Here is a 17597-nt window from a genome sequence, read left to right as displayed (position 1 = left end):
TTAGGCTTACATAGTAGCATCAACTCTTCACTTCCATAATAATCAGTGTAAAAAGCAACCACAGAAGGATGGGGTGGGGTGGAATGGAAGAATAGTGTGCTGCCACCACGTGGCTGTACTTGGGAAATTATAATATGCTAATTGGGTCTGCCAGTACCTTCCCCCTTTGTGATGTATTTCCTATCCTGCTCATGATGCTGTACTAGGATCCACCCCTTCTGGGTTGGACTTCCTCCTTCTCCTTGTTCCCTAGTGTTCCATCCTCCATTGTAACATCTGAACACAAGCCATGCGGACAGTAATCCTGTTACTGTCTTTCGACTGTTCTGAATCAAGCACATTGTATTGTGATTTTAATTCCTTGTTAAGACACTTGCTGGTCTGTTTAAGCAAATGTAGTCACATTTAACGGCCCTTTCCAGACAGTGAACTCATAAAGCACCTGGTTCATCTGAAATACCTTTATTTTGCATGTAACAGGTGGTTACAGCAGAGAAGGTGTGGTCAGGTGAAGTCTGGATGGTACTTTAAGGTCGAAAGACAGTAACAGGATTACTGTCCGCATGGCTTGTGTTCAGATGTTACAATGGAGGATGGAACACAAGGGAACAAAGAGAAGGAGGATCCTAGTACAGCATCATGAGCAGGATAGGAAATACATCACAAAGGGGGAAGGTCCTGGCAGACCCAACTAGCATATTCTAATTTCCCAAGAACAGCCACGTGGTGGCAGCACAAATAGAACAGAACAGAACAGAACAGAATAGAACAGAACAGAATAGCTTTATTTGGCCAAGTAAGGTTAGACACACAAGGAATTTGGTACGGAAACACTCAATGTACTTGTATATTATAGAAATGAACTACATTTCTATTTGTTCTACCTTAGTACAAATTTAAGAATTTCCTCCTTGGCATGTTAGCAATTACCATTCACTTATATAGGCTCCTTCTTTGGAATGTAAACCTATACATAAAAGATAATTCTTTACCTTAGTTGTGGATATGGACATTGAAGAGACAGTATAAAGAATAAATCTCTTAAGAGTGCCTTGAAGATGACTTGATCATTAGCAATATAGCAGAACAGTCTCTTCCTTCCTTCTGTCTTTCCTTCCTTCCTTCCTTCCTTCCTTCCTTCCTTCCTTCCTTCCTTCCTTCCTTCCTTCCTTCCCCCTCCCTCCCTCCGTTCCTTTTTTGTGTCTGATTCTTTTTTTTCTTGTACTGGAAGTAGCATCAGCAAATAACATTTGAAAATTCAGAAAATTACCTTCTTCACCAATTCAGATTCTGCTGCAGTTTCATGGCCTGTCAGTGCATTTCTTAAGACCACTACTGATGTTCCAAAGCTCAAAGTGTTTAGAAAACTACTTCCTAACCTTTAAAGTTTGAATTATACTACCCTGCATTTTCCCAGTATATATTCCCATCAAACTGCTTTTGATGTCAATTTAATGTTTATCTAATATAGTGCAAGGATATAGTATGAGAGTTATGCTGATGAAATAGATGATATGATAACTTTGTGAAAGAGAAGGGTTTCTTTTTATATGACTAATATATATATAATAATTAATTATTTTACTGCCACTATATAAGATTTTAATCTCCCTTAAATTTTATTAATTTCACTTTGAAAGAATAATGGAAATTACACAGAATTAGACAGAGCAAATCAGCAACAAAGGGGAAAATATTATGTAAATCCAGGCAGATTAAATATTGCCTGCAATCTAAATATGGGAACACAAGATCTTCATGCATGTCAATAGCTATAAAATTTATACATGTCCCTGCTGTATACAAAGCATTGCTTTTATAAAATTCAGAAATTGGAGCTGAGTAATTCTGAGTTCATGATTATTGCCTAGATATTATAGTAAGGTGGATGAGGTGCAGAATGAAGAGAAAACCTGAGACACATTCCTTTTACAATTCCATGAATATTATTTTAAAATAGGTACCATGTATGTAAATGCATAATCAACTATGGTTGAGAATTAAATATTTCTATATGTTTAAGAAAATGATGATGATGTAGTGCAGTGTTAGTTGCACTGGATCTGGGCATGTCTGCAACAATCCTGATACTGATACGGGGCCTATGTGCTCCTTTGATTGTCTGGAAGGTAATTAGGAGGCAGGATGGTTGGACTGCCCAGTTCTAGAATTCTGTTCAGTTCAGTTAATGTACAGCTGAGTCCTGATATAATGGGCTTCTCAATCCTGAGAAAGAGAATGACAAGTTTGCAAAATATTACAAGTTCATTGCATTTGCACATTCCTCTTTCATCTGGAAAATGGGTAGCCATCAAGTAGATAGCAAGAAAATGTATGAATGTCCACCTTACTTAAAGGTAAATAGGGTGCTAAAGTAAAGGCCTCCTGGTAGTAGGTTTTCTGTAATTTAAATCCATTTCTCCCTTCCAACAATCCAGTTAATAAGAGCTGGTAAGAATCTACTTTTCTTTTAAATTAGTGGCTACTAGGATTCTTGACACTTGTAACATTTCTATTCAGAGGTAGCCCCATTGAGCTCAATGAAATTGGCACAAGCAAATAGATGGGGATTATTCCAGTGGGAATATTCACCCTGTATTTAACTCGCAGCCAAGTCAGAAAATATATAGCTTATATCAGCACTTTGAATTGTATTTGGAAACCTACAGGATGCCAATGCAGGCCAACAGTACAGATGTAAAGTAATAACTACTATTCCACATTCAGGTCCCTGAATTTTACAGCAAATGAAGCTTCTGGTTTGTCTCTGAAGGCAACCCCATGTGGTAGTGTAAATGGGAGACGATGAGAGCATGAAACATTGTAATAAGGTCCTCATATCGCAGATAGAGTCACAAAAGTTGCACCTGCTAAAGCTCAGCCAAAGGACCCTGGCCAGGGCTTCTACCTGTCATTGAGCAGGATCCAAAAATCCAGAAGGGTTCCCAAGGGATGGACCTGCTCTTTCAGTGGTGGCACAACCCCTCCAGAATGGAGCTATAGCAGAATCCTGATGTACAAATAGTACGTCTGACTTGCTAGAGTTCAGTGTAACCTTACTTTTTCCCATCTGAAGCTTCCCAGCCCCCAGGATAAAACTTTCAGTGTGCATTCAGATTTGTAAGATTCTGTTACTGTAAACTTGTAGTAGCAATCACAGGTTTGTTTTCCTAGTCTATCTCGAAGGGTTGACATTGGTCTTGCAAATCTCAGTTTGCTTCTCCTCTCCCTCCCTTTATCTTCATGTGAATTAGAGAATCTGAAATACTTTCTCAAATTACAGTTTTGCCTTGGACTCATTTTTTTTAAATTTGACTAATTTCTTGTTTGTAGCTCTTCCTTTTATTCCTCAGGGTAATTCCTACAAGTTATTACAGTTATACAGGGTTTTTTTGTCCGCTTATTTTAACAAAGTGGGTTGGATTTAATCAATTGCTTGTTGCATAGAATTATTGCTGTGAGTTGGATATCCATATAAATAAAATAAATAGGAGTGGAGACTAGGCATTAGTTGTCTAACATCTCTAGATACAAGAGGGTTCTGAATGTTATATATGGAATTTCAAGTTCCAAAATGTACCTCCAAATATATTAATATGGGGGGATTAATTCATTTTATTATGAGCAATATCAATTTTAAGAATTATAATTATATTGTTATAACAATCATTAAATTAATAATAGCCATTCAACTGAAAAAAAAATGCAAATTGATAACCACTCACTTTTACTACAGCCAAATAGGTTGTGGACATCCAAATTGCTAGCATTGGGAACACAGTTGTCACATTTTAAGCCAGCTGCAAATTGTTTACACAAACATTGTCCAGTAATGGAATGACAAGTCCAATTAATAGCTCCAGCAGGATGACAATTACAATGCTGACATCTATAAACAAAAACAAATCATGAAAGTAATGAAAACACATTAACTGTTCAGTTAGACACAGTAGGGCTTAATTCACTGGCTTCTTTTAACTAACACAATTAGTATCACAAATGAAGAACTTAAGAAACTGAACTCTGGTAGCGAAAAACTTAAATATATTTAAATAAAGAGTTGTGTCTCAAATTTACACTACGGTACAGTGGTTTTTTTCATTTAACCACTGCTCTTAATTGTGTCTGTGGTGGATTTGCAAAAGTTAGATAGTAGAACATAAATAGAGGTGTAAATAGTTTTTCTAATGATCTAGTCCCAAACTATATAGGACTTTATATATCATATTACCCTCGTATCAGAACAGCTACACTGATCATTAATTGCTTTCTGAGCTCAGTTCATATGCACAGTGTTTTATCTGACCAAATGTGATGTTAAAAATGAGTAATCAAAGATGTGTAATATCTCCTTGGCTATTAAATGTATTTACAGACTAAATGTATAATGGTTACAGTGATTTTAGAAGTATACATGTTGGGAATATAACATGTACGTGTTAGTTAATTTGCTGCTTATGCCAGGTTGTTGGCCAAGAACCTGAATGATTTGCTATAAATGTTAGATAATTCTTTTGACCTGAAAATTAATATTTCAAAGACAAAGGTGAGTTATGTTTTACAAGGGAAATGGGAAAACATTGTAAAATTATACATAAAGGAAGAGAATTAGACTAAACAGATGAATTTGTGTAATTTGAAATTTCTCTCTCTCTGTTTGTCTGTGTGTGTGTGTGTGTGTGTGTGTGTGTGTGTGTGTCTGTTTGTAAGTATAAGTAATTCAGCTATAGTACTGTCCAATATAGTTCAGCAAAAGCTTAAATGTTTTATCCAAAAAGGACCATGCAAACTAGTATCAGATGATACTAGAATCCTGGCCAGGATCAACAAGGGCTATGTCACTTAGCCAAGAATCAAAAAATGTTTTATTACACTGGTTTTAAATATATTTTAAATAGCCCACATTCGCTGCAGCACTGGCATTATGATAACACCTTTATTGCAGGATCCATTCTGAGCCGGTCACTAGGACCAAAAGTTTATTTGGTCATCTGGATGAAAGCTTTCAGGATCAAGCTAGAGCCCATCCTCAAGGAACTTCTCACTCTCCAGAATTTGTGTACTGGGCTGTTCTGTGCTTTGTATTTCTATGGTGCCTGGTTTTGTGTAGTTTTTGGTTGTTAATTAGACATGTTGATGGCTGGCTAGTAAATTGTTAGTTGTTGTTTCCTTGTGTCACTGTGGCCTCCACTCCTAAGTGACTGGTAAGCTGGTGGTAAATCAGCACTCCTATTGACTGACAAGGGGCCCATTTCCCAGGCTTCAGTCATTTCTCTTGCTATTTTTGTCTCTGTCTGGCCAACAATCTTAGTAGCTGTGAAATTGAATGCCTGCCCTTGTTCACTGCAATGTGAGGCTACCAATGAGTTCAGAGGTAACAATCGCTTATATTGTTCTGCAATTAAATTGGTACCATAATTATTCAGGTCACACATCCTCATGTTTTGTCTTTTGTAACAGTTCTATGTACCGTAAGCAGGCCCTGCCAAATGATATGGAGTTCTAGGAATTACATTTTTGGCTTGTATTTTCAATTTTTATGAGGTCTGAGAGACGTATCCAGTCAAAAAATCATTTAATCCCACCTCAGGCACAATATTGTCTGGGCAACCTTGTGACAGTCACTGTCTCTCATCTCTAAGAAACAAAAAATGGCATTTACAAATGGCAATGGCACTTCTGAAAAACCTTGCCAATAAACCTGCAGTGACGGGTATAGGCAATATTCAGGAGTCAAAAATTGACTCTCTCACACATATACATCCAATAACACACACACACACACCCGATGTTGCATGTATACTTAATCACTTCCTGTCTGACATTCTGAAGAAAGAGAGACTCTAAAAGGACTATAATGATTATTCTAGGCATGCTTAATCAGAAATAAACTCTGCTAACTTCAACAGGCTTACTTCTATATAAATTCCAGCCAAGTGTCTTTGTTGAAATGCTCTGCAAGAGGCCCAGTCTGAAAACCCATTGTTTTTTTCTGAATCTATACAAGCATGGTATCCTTTACCCTCCCTCTGTGTATTCCAGTGCAAACCCTCCCTCTAGCTTTCCAATAACCTCCATTATCCCCCACAAAAACATAGCATTCTATCCAGTCAGTACAAGAAAATAAATAAACCTGCTCTGAGACTACTGATAAGTAGCAGTTGCTCATCTGACTATTTTATTATTTAGGTTATCACACCAGATATCAAATGTAAATCTATGGAAGACAGCCCCTATTGGGTAGATGTTTTACTTCACGCTTTAATAATATGGCAACTTCTCTAATGCTTAATAACTTTGGACTATAGCCAATAAAGTTAACAAAAGCATTTCCTCTTGCACAAGTTGGAGCATTTAATTTTCACAAGTGCTCCCAAACCACCCATAAGTGCCTTCTGTTCCACTCATAACTCTGCTGTTACAGATTGCAATATCTTCTGGAACCGAATGGTATGGATGATAGCAATGCATAATGTTGGGGGGAAAAAAACCCTCAGATGCTTTTGACTGAATGAGATTTTTGGTAAGTCAGGGATGAGCCACTCATGGCCTCAAGGGCACAATGATGAAATTCAGTGGCAAACCAATAACATTTGGTGACATAATTTTTGTTTTTAAAAATGAAATAAGTGCACATACATCTGCGAAGCCTCTGCTAGGTTTAATTCATCCTTCTAATATATCACTTTTCCCCCACTCCCACCCCAAAAGAAGAGATTTTACCATATTCCCTCTAGTGACATTGTCACACCTCCAGGCTACCATCGCTTCTGGAGGCTGAAAAAATGCTCATCTCTGTGCTATATTAAAGGATTCAAACAACTCATAATTAACAGGACTACCAAATGGATCCCAGGGTCGGAAAACTGTAGTTAAAAATGATTTGCTAGTTTTTATAATATTTTATGTTTATTGCCTCATTGTGATGAGAGGAGTGGGTGTTTTAGTATCCCTGAGAAAAATGCACAAAGAATGTCCAAAGGGTGTACCAAAAGTATATGCTTCCAGTAGGATCAGCCACAGCCTGAAGAGCATCCCAACTGTGCAGCTGAACCAAGGGATGACCCTATACTAGCAACCAGTAATAGAGGAAGATTACATCTGGAGACAAATGATCAAAGGAATTATTTCAAAGTCAGTGGAAAAAGACAATGGTAAATCACATATTTTTATGAAGAAAACACTACATGGGAAAAGAGTTACCAGGTGTTCATTTTGGTTTCAAAAAGGCTGAAGAACAGAAAGCATTATTGCTGCTGGGTAATACCATGTTTCCCCAAAAATAAGATCCGGTCATATTTATTTTTGCCTCCAAAAGAAGAACTAGATCTTATTTTGGGGGGATGTCTTACTTGCTTACCTTAGGACTGCGAGGCCTCCCATGCACCCACACAGCAGTCACACCGCTGCCAAACTTCTGCTTGTGTCTGCTTGTGGCAGGATGCCATGTGGTGTGCCATGCCAGTGTTGCTGCTCGTGGCAGGAGGCTACATGGCACATTGTTCTGATGCTGCCACTGTGGCAGAATTGCTGCAAGCTGAATGGCGGCACCGGCGCAATACACCAAATGGCATCCTGCTATGAGTGGTGGCACTGGCACAATGTGCCACATGGCATCCTGCTGTGAATGGTGGCATGGGTGCGACGTGCCACTTGGCATCCTGCCAAGAGTGTCCACAGAAGAAGTGGGACAGCAGCACGACAGGTGACCTGGCTGTAGCAGTCTTGAGGTAAGCGGGTGCAGGGTGCATGGGACAGCTCCACCCCTCCACCCCACTGTAGCTTGATTTTTATGCGTGCGCCTCATCCCACCTCGTGCAACCAAATGGTGGGGTTTTAACTAGGACTTATTTTTGAAATAGGGCTTATATTAGGCACATATATAAAAATCGGGCTAGGTCTTATTTTCAGAATAGGTGTTATTTTCAGGGAAACACAGTACATACTGGAAAATTGAGAAAGTCAAAGAACATCAAAAAGAAGTCAGTTTGTGCTTCACTGGTTATAGAAAGGCTCAATCATGTCAAGTTGTGGAATGTGCTTAGAAAAATGGAAATCCTAGAACATTTCATTGTCTTCATGAGAAACCTCATGAACTTTATGTCAAAAAAGACTCCAGAGAATATCATGGACAGCCAGGAAAACAAGCCAATGGCTCATCAAATAAATGAACCAGAATTTTCACTTGAAGTGCAGATGACCACATTAAAATTATCTATTTCAAATGAATTATGTGAAGAACTAGCTTTCTGGAGAAGATTCTAAGTCTGGGAAATATTGGATAAAAGAAAAGAGGATGACCTCAGCAAGATGGATGGATTCAATGCTAGTGTCAATGGATGATACTGTAAGACCTGAAGGAAAAGTTTAAGGACAGATCGTCATCGAGAAAACTCAATCTATGTGGTCACTAAGAGCTGACATCAATTTGATGACACGTAATAAAAAAAACTTCAAATGTTTAAAGTGTTTAATCAGAGAGAAAAGAAAAAAAAACATTTATTGGAAGGCAATGATTTATTTCACCCTAAGCTATGCTATAGCTATTATAGGAGGCACATTCTCCTTTTATCATTTCCTAACTTACCAGGGTGAGAAACTTTGCCATGAGTTTTTAGTAGCCATAACTAGAAGGTCAGTGGTGAGATTCAGCCAGTTCGCACCGGTTCACCGAAACTGGTAGCTAAATTTTGCTGAGTTCAGAGAACCGGCTGAATGTACACCATTTCCAGAAGTCTGTACTAGGCCTGGAAGGCCTGGAGGAGGCCTCCCAGGCCTAAAATGGCCCACCAGAAGTACATGGATGCCACTTCCAGAAGTTCATTCTAGGCCTGGGAGGCCTGGAAGAGGCCTCCCAGGTGTAGAATGGCCCATCAGAAGTGCATGGATGCCACTTCCAGAAGTTTGTTCTAGGCCTTGGAGCCCAGGCCTGCATCCAATAAGAGAACCAGTTGTTCAGGTATTTGAATCCCACCACTGCTTAAGGTCATGCTACTTGAAGGGCTGCTTTCAGCCACATCAGTCTGCCCTATTTTAAGATCAAGAACAGGCCTCTTTTATTTTGCCCCCTTGAGAGGTGGTAAAGAGTTCCCATTCTTCATTGTCTCACTTAAATAGGGAACAATTTTTTGAGATCCAGCACAGCCAGTTTTAAGGAATCTTTAAAGGCATATTCATATATTCAAGCACTCCCTTTTATTTTTCTAAAATTAGATGCTTTTCAGTGGTTAAATTATGAATTTTAATTACTGCTTCTTGTTAGATTCGTAAATGTTTTATTCTGATTTCATTACTGTAAGCCCAGAAGTATTTTAAATGAACAAACCATGCTATGTGAACATCTTATACCATTATATTTCTTATTTTCCTGTAGCAATGCATGTGTCTCTTTTTGGAAAAAAAATCAGAACTCTTCAGAGAAACTTGTTAAATGTGTAAAAATTATTTAAATGTATTTACATAAAACAGATCATATACAACTGGCAGTTGTGACAGACTATTTTAAACAATTTAAAAGACTTTAAATAAATCTTACTATTACTATTTTAGTAACTCTTACAACTGCAATTGACTTTTTTTTAGGAGTTGTTGTTGGTTGTTTTTTAGTAACTTTTACTGTGTGATCTCCTGAGTTCAACACCCTTTAAAAGGCTGATAAAAGCTAAAGAAAAAAAAAAGCTGCAAATTTGTTTTATGGAATAATATCCTTTGGGACTAAATAATAATAAAAATATTCTTTCTTTCTTGAAAACTACATCACTGTCATTTCTTTTCTTTCACAGTCTCTCACAGAAAGGGTATTTTCCCCAGAACTGTATTAAATTCTTTCATCTGTAGAAAGTCAAGCTAAATCCCCTTTCAAAAAGAGATTGCTTAATCTCTGAACATAACAATACATAATGTTATAGTTTTTCAGAAATATATAAAATTGAGTGTGTTATGTGATATATTCATTTTACAATATTTACTTTATATTTTATTCACATATTTATTACTTAGCTTTTATTCTAGATGAAGGGGTTTAATGTATCTCAGGCAGTGAAATTAGAGAATAGTTTCTCCCAATATTATTAGCTCATCAGAATAATTTAAACCAGAAAAAAGAACACAAGTGGAATGACATAATGTACTGCAAAGAAAATTAGTTCAGAAACCCTTGTATGAAACATTGTAAAGAAGACCAAATTATTAATCTCTTATTGTAACTGAGGCCCAAGAATAAGATATTTCAGCATGTTGATACGCTATATTAAATTACTTTCAATATTTGATTACAACTTGAGAGAAGAAATGCTCTTATCATCTAACACAGGGTTGTCAAACTGCTGGCCGGATGTGTCATGGTGAAACTGTGCCCACCCCATTGCCGGCAATGGAAAAAAAGTCGCGACATGTCACATGACGTTGCGAGTTTGACACCCCGCACTTTGTATTAAGGTGAGGTTGAGGCATAGGGCCATACCCCTATTGGCCATCTCAGACTGCCCCAAACACGGCTTCCTTTCTAGTCCCTGGTGGTGATAGATCAATACAGACGTCTAGAAGACTGCTGCAGAAGGTAAAAAAAAAAGTGTTTCTCCCACGCTTCTGCTAGATTAGGAACTGTAACGCTTTATCTGTGGGAAAGGAAAGTTTATAGGTATTTCTCAATTTACGACTCTTAGCTTAATGATTACCAAATTATTACTGTTGTTGCAGAGTAGGAAGTGCTATTGGTCTGGTCTGACGGGTTCTGTTGTAATTATTGTTTTAAGGTAACTTATCTTCTGCATTAATGTTTTCAATATCTGTATTTGTGCATTTGATATTTATGTCACTGTTCACCGCCTTGAGTCCTTAGGGAGAAGGGCGGTATACAAATCAAATCAAATCAAATAAATAAATAAATAAATAAATAAATAAATAAATAAATAAATAAATAAATAGTGAGCTCCTGAAGAAAAAGGTCAGATATTTATTTATTTATTTAATATTATTTTTATAAATAACCCAAGACTACAAACATATCCACCACACTTTCCTTCTCCTATTTTCAGAGAGAGAGAGAGAGAGAGAGAGAGAGAGAGAGAGAGAGAGAGAGAGAGAGAGAGAGAGAGAGAGAGAGAGAGGTAAATTAAGTCAATATCCAGTGGAGACCTGCTTCAATTTTGGAAAGCTCTTATAATTCAAATGTATTATCAAAGTTTTGCATTCACCTATTACTTAACTCTCCAGGATGCTGATAAAAAGGCTCTAGAAACTGAATCTTCTGTAACATTTCCTTAGCTGCTTCTCTAAAGTACTTTCCTTCTTTTGAACAGCTATGTGAATTACAACTCCAATTGGCTTAGCTTTGCAATAAAAACTTACTTCCCAGTTTCTGAGTTGAATCCAAAATAGTTGTCACTGCAGTGGTCACATTTCATTCCAGATACAGAAGAATCATGGCAAACACACTGGCCAGTGAGAGTGTCACAAATATTGCTGATTGAACCACTTGGATGGCACAAACAGGGAAGACAGCTACTCTCACCATGTGCAGAAATATAAAAACCTAATAAATTGGAAAATAGTGTAAAATATGCATTATTATAGCTTTGTCACAAACTAGAAAAGAAATACTAAAGGAATGGAAAATATAAAGTGAAATTGGAATTAAAAAGTACACAACCTCTTACATTTACTGAAGCTGAGAAGTCATTTTTTTATCAATATTTTTTCCTCTTTTAAGTGTTGATGGATTTGGAGCTCAATGCAGTATGAAAGTATCTTACAATTTCAGTTTCTCAGTTTTTGAATCCTCATTTGGTTAAGTCTATTATCTTACCAATCCACAAACCATAAGTACAACATTTTATGCATAATATACAGACTTTCATACATTTTCAAAGGTAGGTTTTATAGTACATACAGGTAGTCCTTGACTTATGATCACAGTGAAGCCTGGAATTCAAGTTGTAAGTTGTTGAGTCAGAAATCGAGGCACCACCTGATCAGATTCAATTTTACTGTAAATCACTATGGTTATTAAGCAGATCACATGGTTGTTAAGCATAGCCAGCATCTCCAATGGGAATTTTCCTCAGAAACCAGCAAAATATGCCAGAAACCATCAGAAAAAAGTCACATGGTGGTCATGTAACTGCAGGATGCTGCAACCAGCTGTAAATGCAAGCCAATTGCAGTTATGTAACTCTGGAAGTATACATGTGGAACACTTGTAAACTTTGAAAACAGGTTGTACATAGCTTTTTAAAAATCTGTCATAACTTGAACAGTTGTTTAAATGCCTGTTGTAAGTCAAGGACCATCTGTATTCCATATAAAGTATGTATTTTGTATATTTCTTTTCTATTATGTACCTTTTATTACAGATGTTTCAGACTTTTCGCTTAAAAATAACTAGAAGATTTTCATCCTAAAGTCTTCTAGTTATGAAGGCAATTCAGAAATAAACCTCCATTTGAGCATGTGCAAGAAATAGGTGGGGATAGCGATGCCCGTCCTATGGCACCGTGCACAGTAGTTCAGTAGGCAGTGAAAAGTGTAAGGAGAAGATTGTGTTGCAGTTGACTCGTCCGTGAGATCAATTGAAAATGAACCCTGCCAGAGAAAATCCAGCTAAATGTGAAGTGTGTGCAGTAATATGATTCCTGTGTGCGAAAAAACTTTCAGCAGCTGTGATTCATCGTGAACTGTGTAATATTTATGGACCAAACATGATGAGTGAAGGTGTCATACGTCAATGGTGTCACATGTTTAAAGATGGACAAAGTGAAATGTACGATTAGGCAAGAAATGGCTGCCCATCTGTAGTCAGCAATGAACTCATGTAGGAAATTGACAAAAAAGGTCTGCAAAGTCCATTAGTTCATGATATCTGCACTTTCTTTACACTTTTCCCAAATTTCTCGGCTTTTTTTTTTATGAGGTAGTGACAGAAAATTTGGGATACTGCAAGTTCTGTGCTTGTTGGGTACCAAAACTCCTGAGGAGCACAAAACACACAGAAGGGGTTAAGCTTTGGACTTTCTCACACATTATGCTGAGGAAGAAGAACAATTTCTTAACAGAATTGTAACTGGCGATGACACCTGGGTGTCCTACGTGAACCCATGAAAGCAAATAGCAATTAATGGTGTGGTGTCATACGCATTCACCAAAGAAACCCAAAAAAGCTCGGCAAACACTGCCTGCCAGAAAGGTTATGGCAACAGTATTCTGGGATGCTGAAGGAGTACCACTAGTGAAGTTCATGCGGTGTGGTTTGATCAACAATTCTGTGAAATGTTACAAAAACTCAAATGACCCATCCGTAACAAGCATTGGAGAATGCTGACTTCTGGTGTGGTATTGGTTCACAATAACGCTCACCCACACACTGCTAGACACACCCAAGAACTTTTGAAGCAGTTCCATTGGGATGTTTTTGATCACACACACACACCCACAATAGCCTAGATTTGGCATCAAGCGACTACCACCTCTTCAGGCACATGAAACAGTGGCTTGTGTCGCAACGCTTCAACGATGACAATGCACTTCATGATGCTGTTACAGGGTGGCTTCATTCCCAGGTGGGAGATTTTTTTGCAAAAGGAATTTCAGGCCTTGTAAGACGTTATGACAAGTGCTTCAATTTGAATGGCAATTATGTTGAAAAGTAATGTAATGTTGTAGTTTTCTAATGTGTATAATAAAAGTTCTGTATCTGCAAATGTCTGTCATTGATAATCAGAGGTTTATTTCCAAATTGCCCTCGTAGTTTCAAGTGAAAAATCTGAGACATCTGTAATAAAATGTATATGAGCTTTCATCATATTTGGTGTAATGGTTAAGATACTAGGCTAGAAATTAGGAAATGTGAGATCTAGTATTTCCTTAGGCATGAAAACCACCTGTATGACCTTGAGCCAATCATTCTCTTTCTCAGCTCAATCCATATCACAAGGTTGTTGTTCTGAAGAGAGAGGAGTATTAAGTATGTTCATCATCTTGAATTATTTATAAAAACTAATAAAGTCAGAATAAAAACAAATAAATAATTAAAAAATGAGCCAATATAAGGCTTGTCATACTATCTTTTACTTCCAAGTATTTTAATGACAGTGTTTTCCCCCTACATTTGCTACCAACAAAACTAATATTGAAATAGGCTGTATGTTATCTTGCTCTTCTAAGACTTTAATGAATTTCAGTTGAGATACTCACACTCATACATTACATTAAGGATCATAACAGATGGATTAATGTTAAAGAAAATGATAGGGAATTTGCAATATGATTTCAAGTTTCCCTTTCAAAGTAATATTCATATAAGTTTCATATATATGGGATGGATGGTTGGATGTTCTGTGGTCTTGAACAGTTTAAAATACACTGGTATAAAACAAAAGGAACTGTTATAAAGATACCAGTATTTTTAATGGTTAAAATGGGGCAAATGTTTCTTGGCTGCCTTATATAATTTCTAATATTAGTCAAACCTCCTCCTGATCCAGGGGCTGATTGGTTAATTTAGTCCAAAGAAGTGAACATCAAGTTTATTGTCTCTGTTCCTACAAATTTCTTCTATCTGTTTCATATTGGTAAAGTATTTATAAGAAAATAGGATAAAATTTAGCAGTTTGTCTTGGAGAGGGAGAGTATCAATGCACTAAAAGAAAATTTGAACTTAAGTAGAATTTAAAACTCAGATGTATGATTTTTATTATTAAAAATATGGAAAGATATTTTCTATAAATGTCATCCATGCATAGTGATATAGCCAATATTTTTATTATGCATTTAGCAACCTATAAATCAGGGGTGTCAAACTGCCGGCCCACGGGCCAGATGCGTCAGGCGGAAACCTCACCACCCCATTGCCAGAAATAGCAAAACCATTTCGATACATTGCGCGACATCACATGACATCACGAGTTTGAATGTCTGCTATGAATGAAAATGTTTTATATTTCCTTGCACCACACCTGACAAATCTTCATGAAATATACAGTTTTGGAACAAATGATATTCAGATTCAGCTAATGAATAGTATAATCAAGATAGTAATCTACATTGTATATTGTGATATATATCATCCACAACTGATAAATACTTTAGCAACATTTGATTATGAATGAAGTCAGCATAGAACATTAATAGCCACATAGACACATAGATAGATCTTGTCCAGGATGATATGTTCCCAACCTGTCCACTCAGGTGGAAGAAAAGAGAAGACAGCAAATAGCAACAAGTAATAATAGGTACACAACTAGAACACCTAAAGGGTCAGTTTAGGAAAAAAATATTATAGAGAAGAATTATTGATTGATCACTAAGAGTCAACACCAAACTAATGGCAAGGAATCAGTCACTTAATTGTGAAGTTCTTGGGATTTGATTGTGACAAGGAGCTTTAGAACACAAATATAGTACTTCTCTATGCATTTTTAAATTGTGGAATTGAAATAACAATAATTTGCCAGCAAAAGATATGCTGATTGGACTTGCCTAGCCAGTATTGCTCTGATTCAAAATAACATATGTTTATATTAGTTCCTCCTGTTGTGAATGGATATACCGTATGCCACTTATTGAGAATTTGCTATAAAAAAGATCAAGAAGGAAATAAACATTTTACATACAATATAGCTTGCAAGATTGGATTTTACAGAATCTTAATAGGGGTTTACAAAAGATAATGATGTTTTTGCTCATCTTTTTCTTACCTGGCTTACACTTTTCACATCTTCTTCCATGGCGGTGAGGTTGGCAAATACATTGTCCACTGGTTTGGTCACATGCTGTTCCTGGAAGTGTCCCTAGAGGATCACAGTCACAAAACATGCAGCCAAGAATATTTTGAGCAGTAAGGTTATACATATAGGGCCTGCACTGATTGCAGTGAAGAGCTGTGACACCAGTTTTGCAAGGACACTGTCCTGTCAATTTGTCACACACTAAAGAGCCATTTATGGAGCCAGACTTATCACAGTTACATGGCACACAGAATAAAGCAGTGTTTTGCCATTCTTTATAATACCCATTTAAGCAATCATCACATTGCCTTCCACCAAAGTTAGGCTTGCAAATACACTGTCCAGTTTTGGGATCACACAATGTATCAGAAACCGATCCTGCTATTTGACAACTACAAGGTTTACAGCCAAAAGCATCCATCCAATAAAAGCCATCAATGCAGGTCTCACAATGAGTTCCTTTAAACCCTTGCTTACAAGTGCACTGTCCAGTGGAAGGATTACACACATTGTTCTTGGAGCCATGGATGTTACACAGGCAAGGCTCACACCCATCTTGCTTAATATTTTGGATGACTTTATATCCAGACTTGCACTGATCACACCTGAGACCTAAAAAAGAGGAGATTCTTATTCAAAATAGTAATAAAAATAACATAAATATACTATGTTGCAGCTAAAGCAGAGCTTGTACATCACAATCTAACAATCCTTAATTGGGAAGGAAGAATAAGACAGCCAGGCCAACCTTTACAATTACATGCCCCCTTGACTGAAAGCTCCACAGAAGGCTGTGAAAAACCCAACTAAAAACAATTCACAGCATCAAACCCAGCTACAAGCCATAACACAGGCATATCAAACTCGTGACATCACATGATGTCACGCGACGTATCACGGCTTTTTCCCCATTGCCGGCAATGGGGAGGGCGTGGTTTCATCATGATGCATCCGGCCCATGAGCCGGCAGTTTGACATGCCTGCTATAACATTACAAAGCATGTCCCATTCATCCATGAAATACAGAGAAATCCAAGGGAGAGGCACAAGAAGATAAGCCCTAAATTTGCTACTAGAGTTGAGATCAATGACCATTAACTAATATTACCTGAAATGTATGGAAAGATACACTGAGTTGTAAATGCCATGTGCTGTCATACAGCACATGCTTTAGAAACAGAGAGTCTTCAGTAATCTCGTGTCTGCACAGAGAATTGTAAACCACATAGAATAGAATAATAATAATAGAGTTGGAAGGGACTTGGAGGTCTTCTAAGTCCAACCTACTGCTTAAGCCTTATACCACAGGGCATCCAAAGTTTACAAAAACAAACCTTTCTTCCTTTATATCTATTTCAACTGTAATTTGAATTGTAATTATTTTTTAAAAAAACAACAACAACAATTTGTTTTAAAATACATTTAAAACAGAGAATATATAATGGAAAAAGTATCTGCAATATTAATCAATATCAAAATAATAATTAATTAATTATAAGTAAAAATGGATGCAGAAGATGACCTCTATCTCACCAAGGTTCTCCTTTTCTTGTTACCAATTTATTCTGTTTGTATAATACATCTGAAGCCAAAAAAAAAGCATGTTCTTGGTATTTCAGCACATGCCTTAAGATGGGTGGGCATTAGAACTATCATTCTCAGCATCACAATATTTCCCAGTTTACATTTTGAAAGGAGAACAAACTGAAGAGAGAAGGATTAGTAAGATATACTATAGGTAGAAAGATGGACCTGGGGGAAGCTGAGGTTCTAAGTCCTGTGAAAATCTTCCTTTTTCAGAGTGATAGGTTTATGAACCCAGGTAGTCCTCTTCTTATAATTATTAAGTCATGGTGGTTTTAAAATTGGTCA

The 17597-nt window shown here is 37.0% G+C and overlaps 1 protein-coding gene across 1 annotated transcript in view; it reads right to left on the bottom strand.

The window, feature by feature from the left end:
- The window catches only part of USH2A (usherin), a gene marked incomplete at both ends in the record, with an annotated part of 509528 nt that overhangs the window by 406545 nt on the left and 85386 nt on the right, over positions 1-17597 (bottom strand). The window contains 3 exons of the mRNA XM_083377756.1: positions 3726-3889; positions 11350-11533; positions 15696-16337. Coding sequence (XP_083233882.1) covers positions 3726-3889; positions 11350-11533; positions 15696-16337 — 990 coding nt within the window. The remainder of the gene's footprint in view (positions 1-3725; positions 3890-11349; positions 11534-15695; positions 16338-17597) is intronic.

The sequence above is a fragment of the Vipera ursinii genome (genome assembly GCF_947247035.1).
Source record: "Vipera ursinii genome assembly, chromosome: 1".
Taxonomy (NCBI): domain Eukaryota; kingdom Metazoa; phylum Chordata; class Lepidosauria; order Squamata; family Viperidae; genus Vipera; species Vipera ursinii.
Note: the sequence above shows the minus strand (reverse complement) of the source record. Positions and strands in the feature narration are given on the sequence as shown.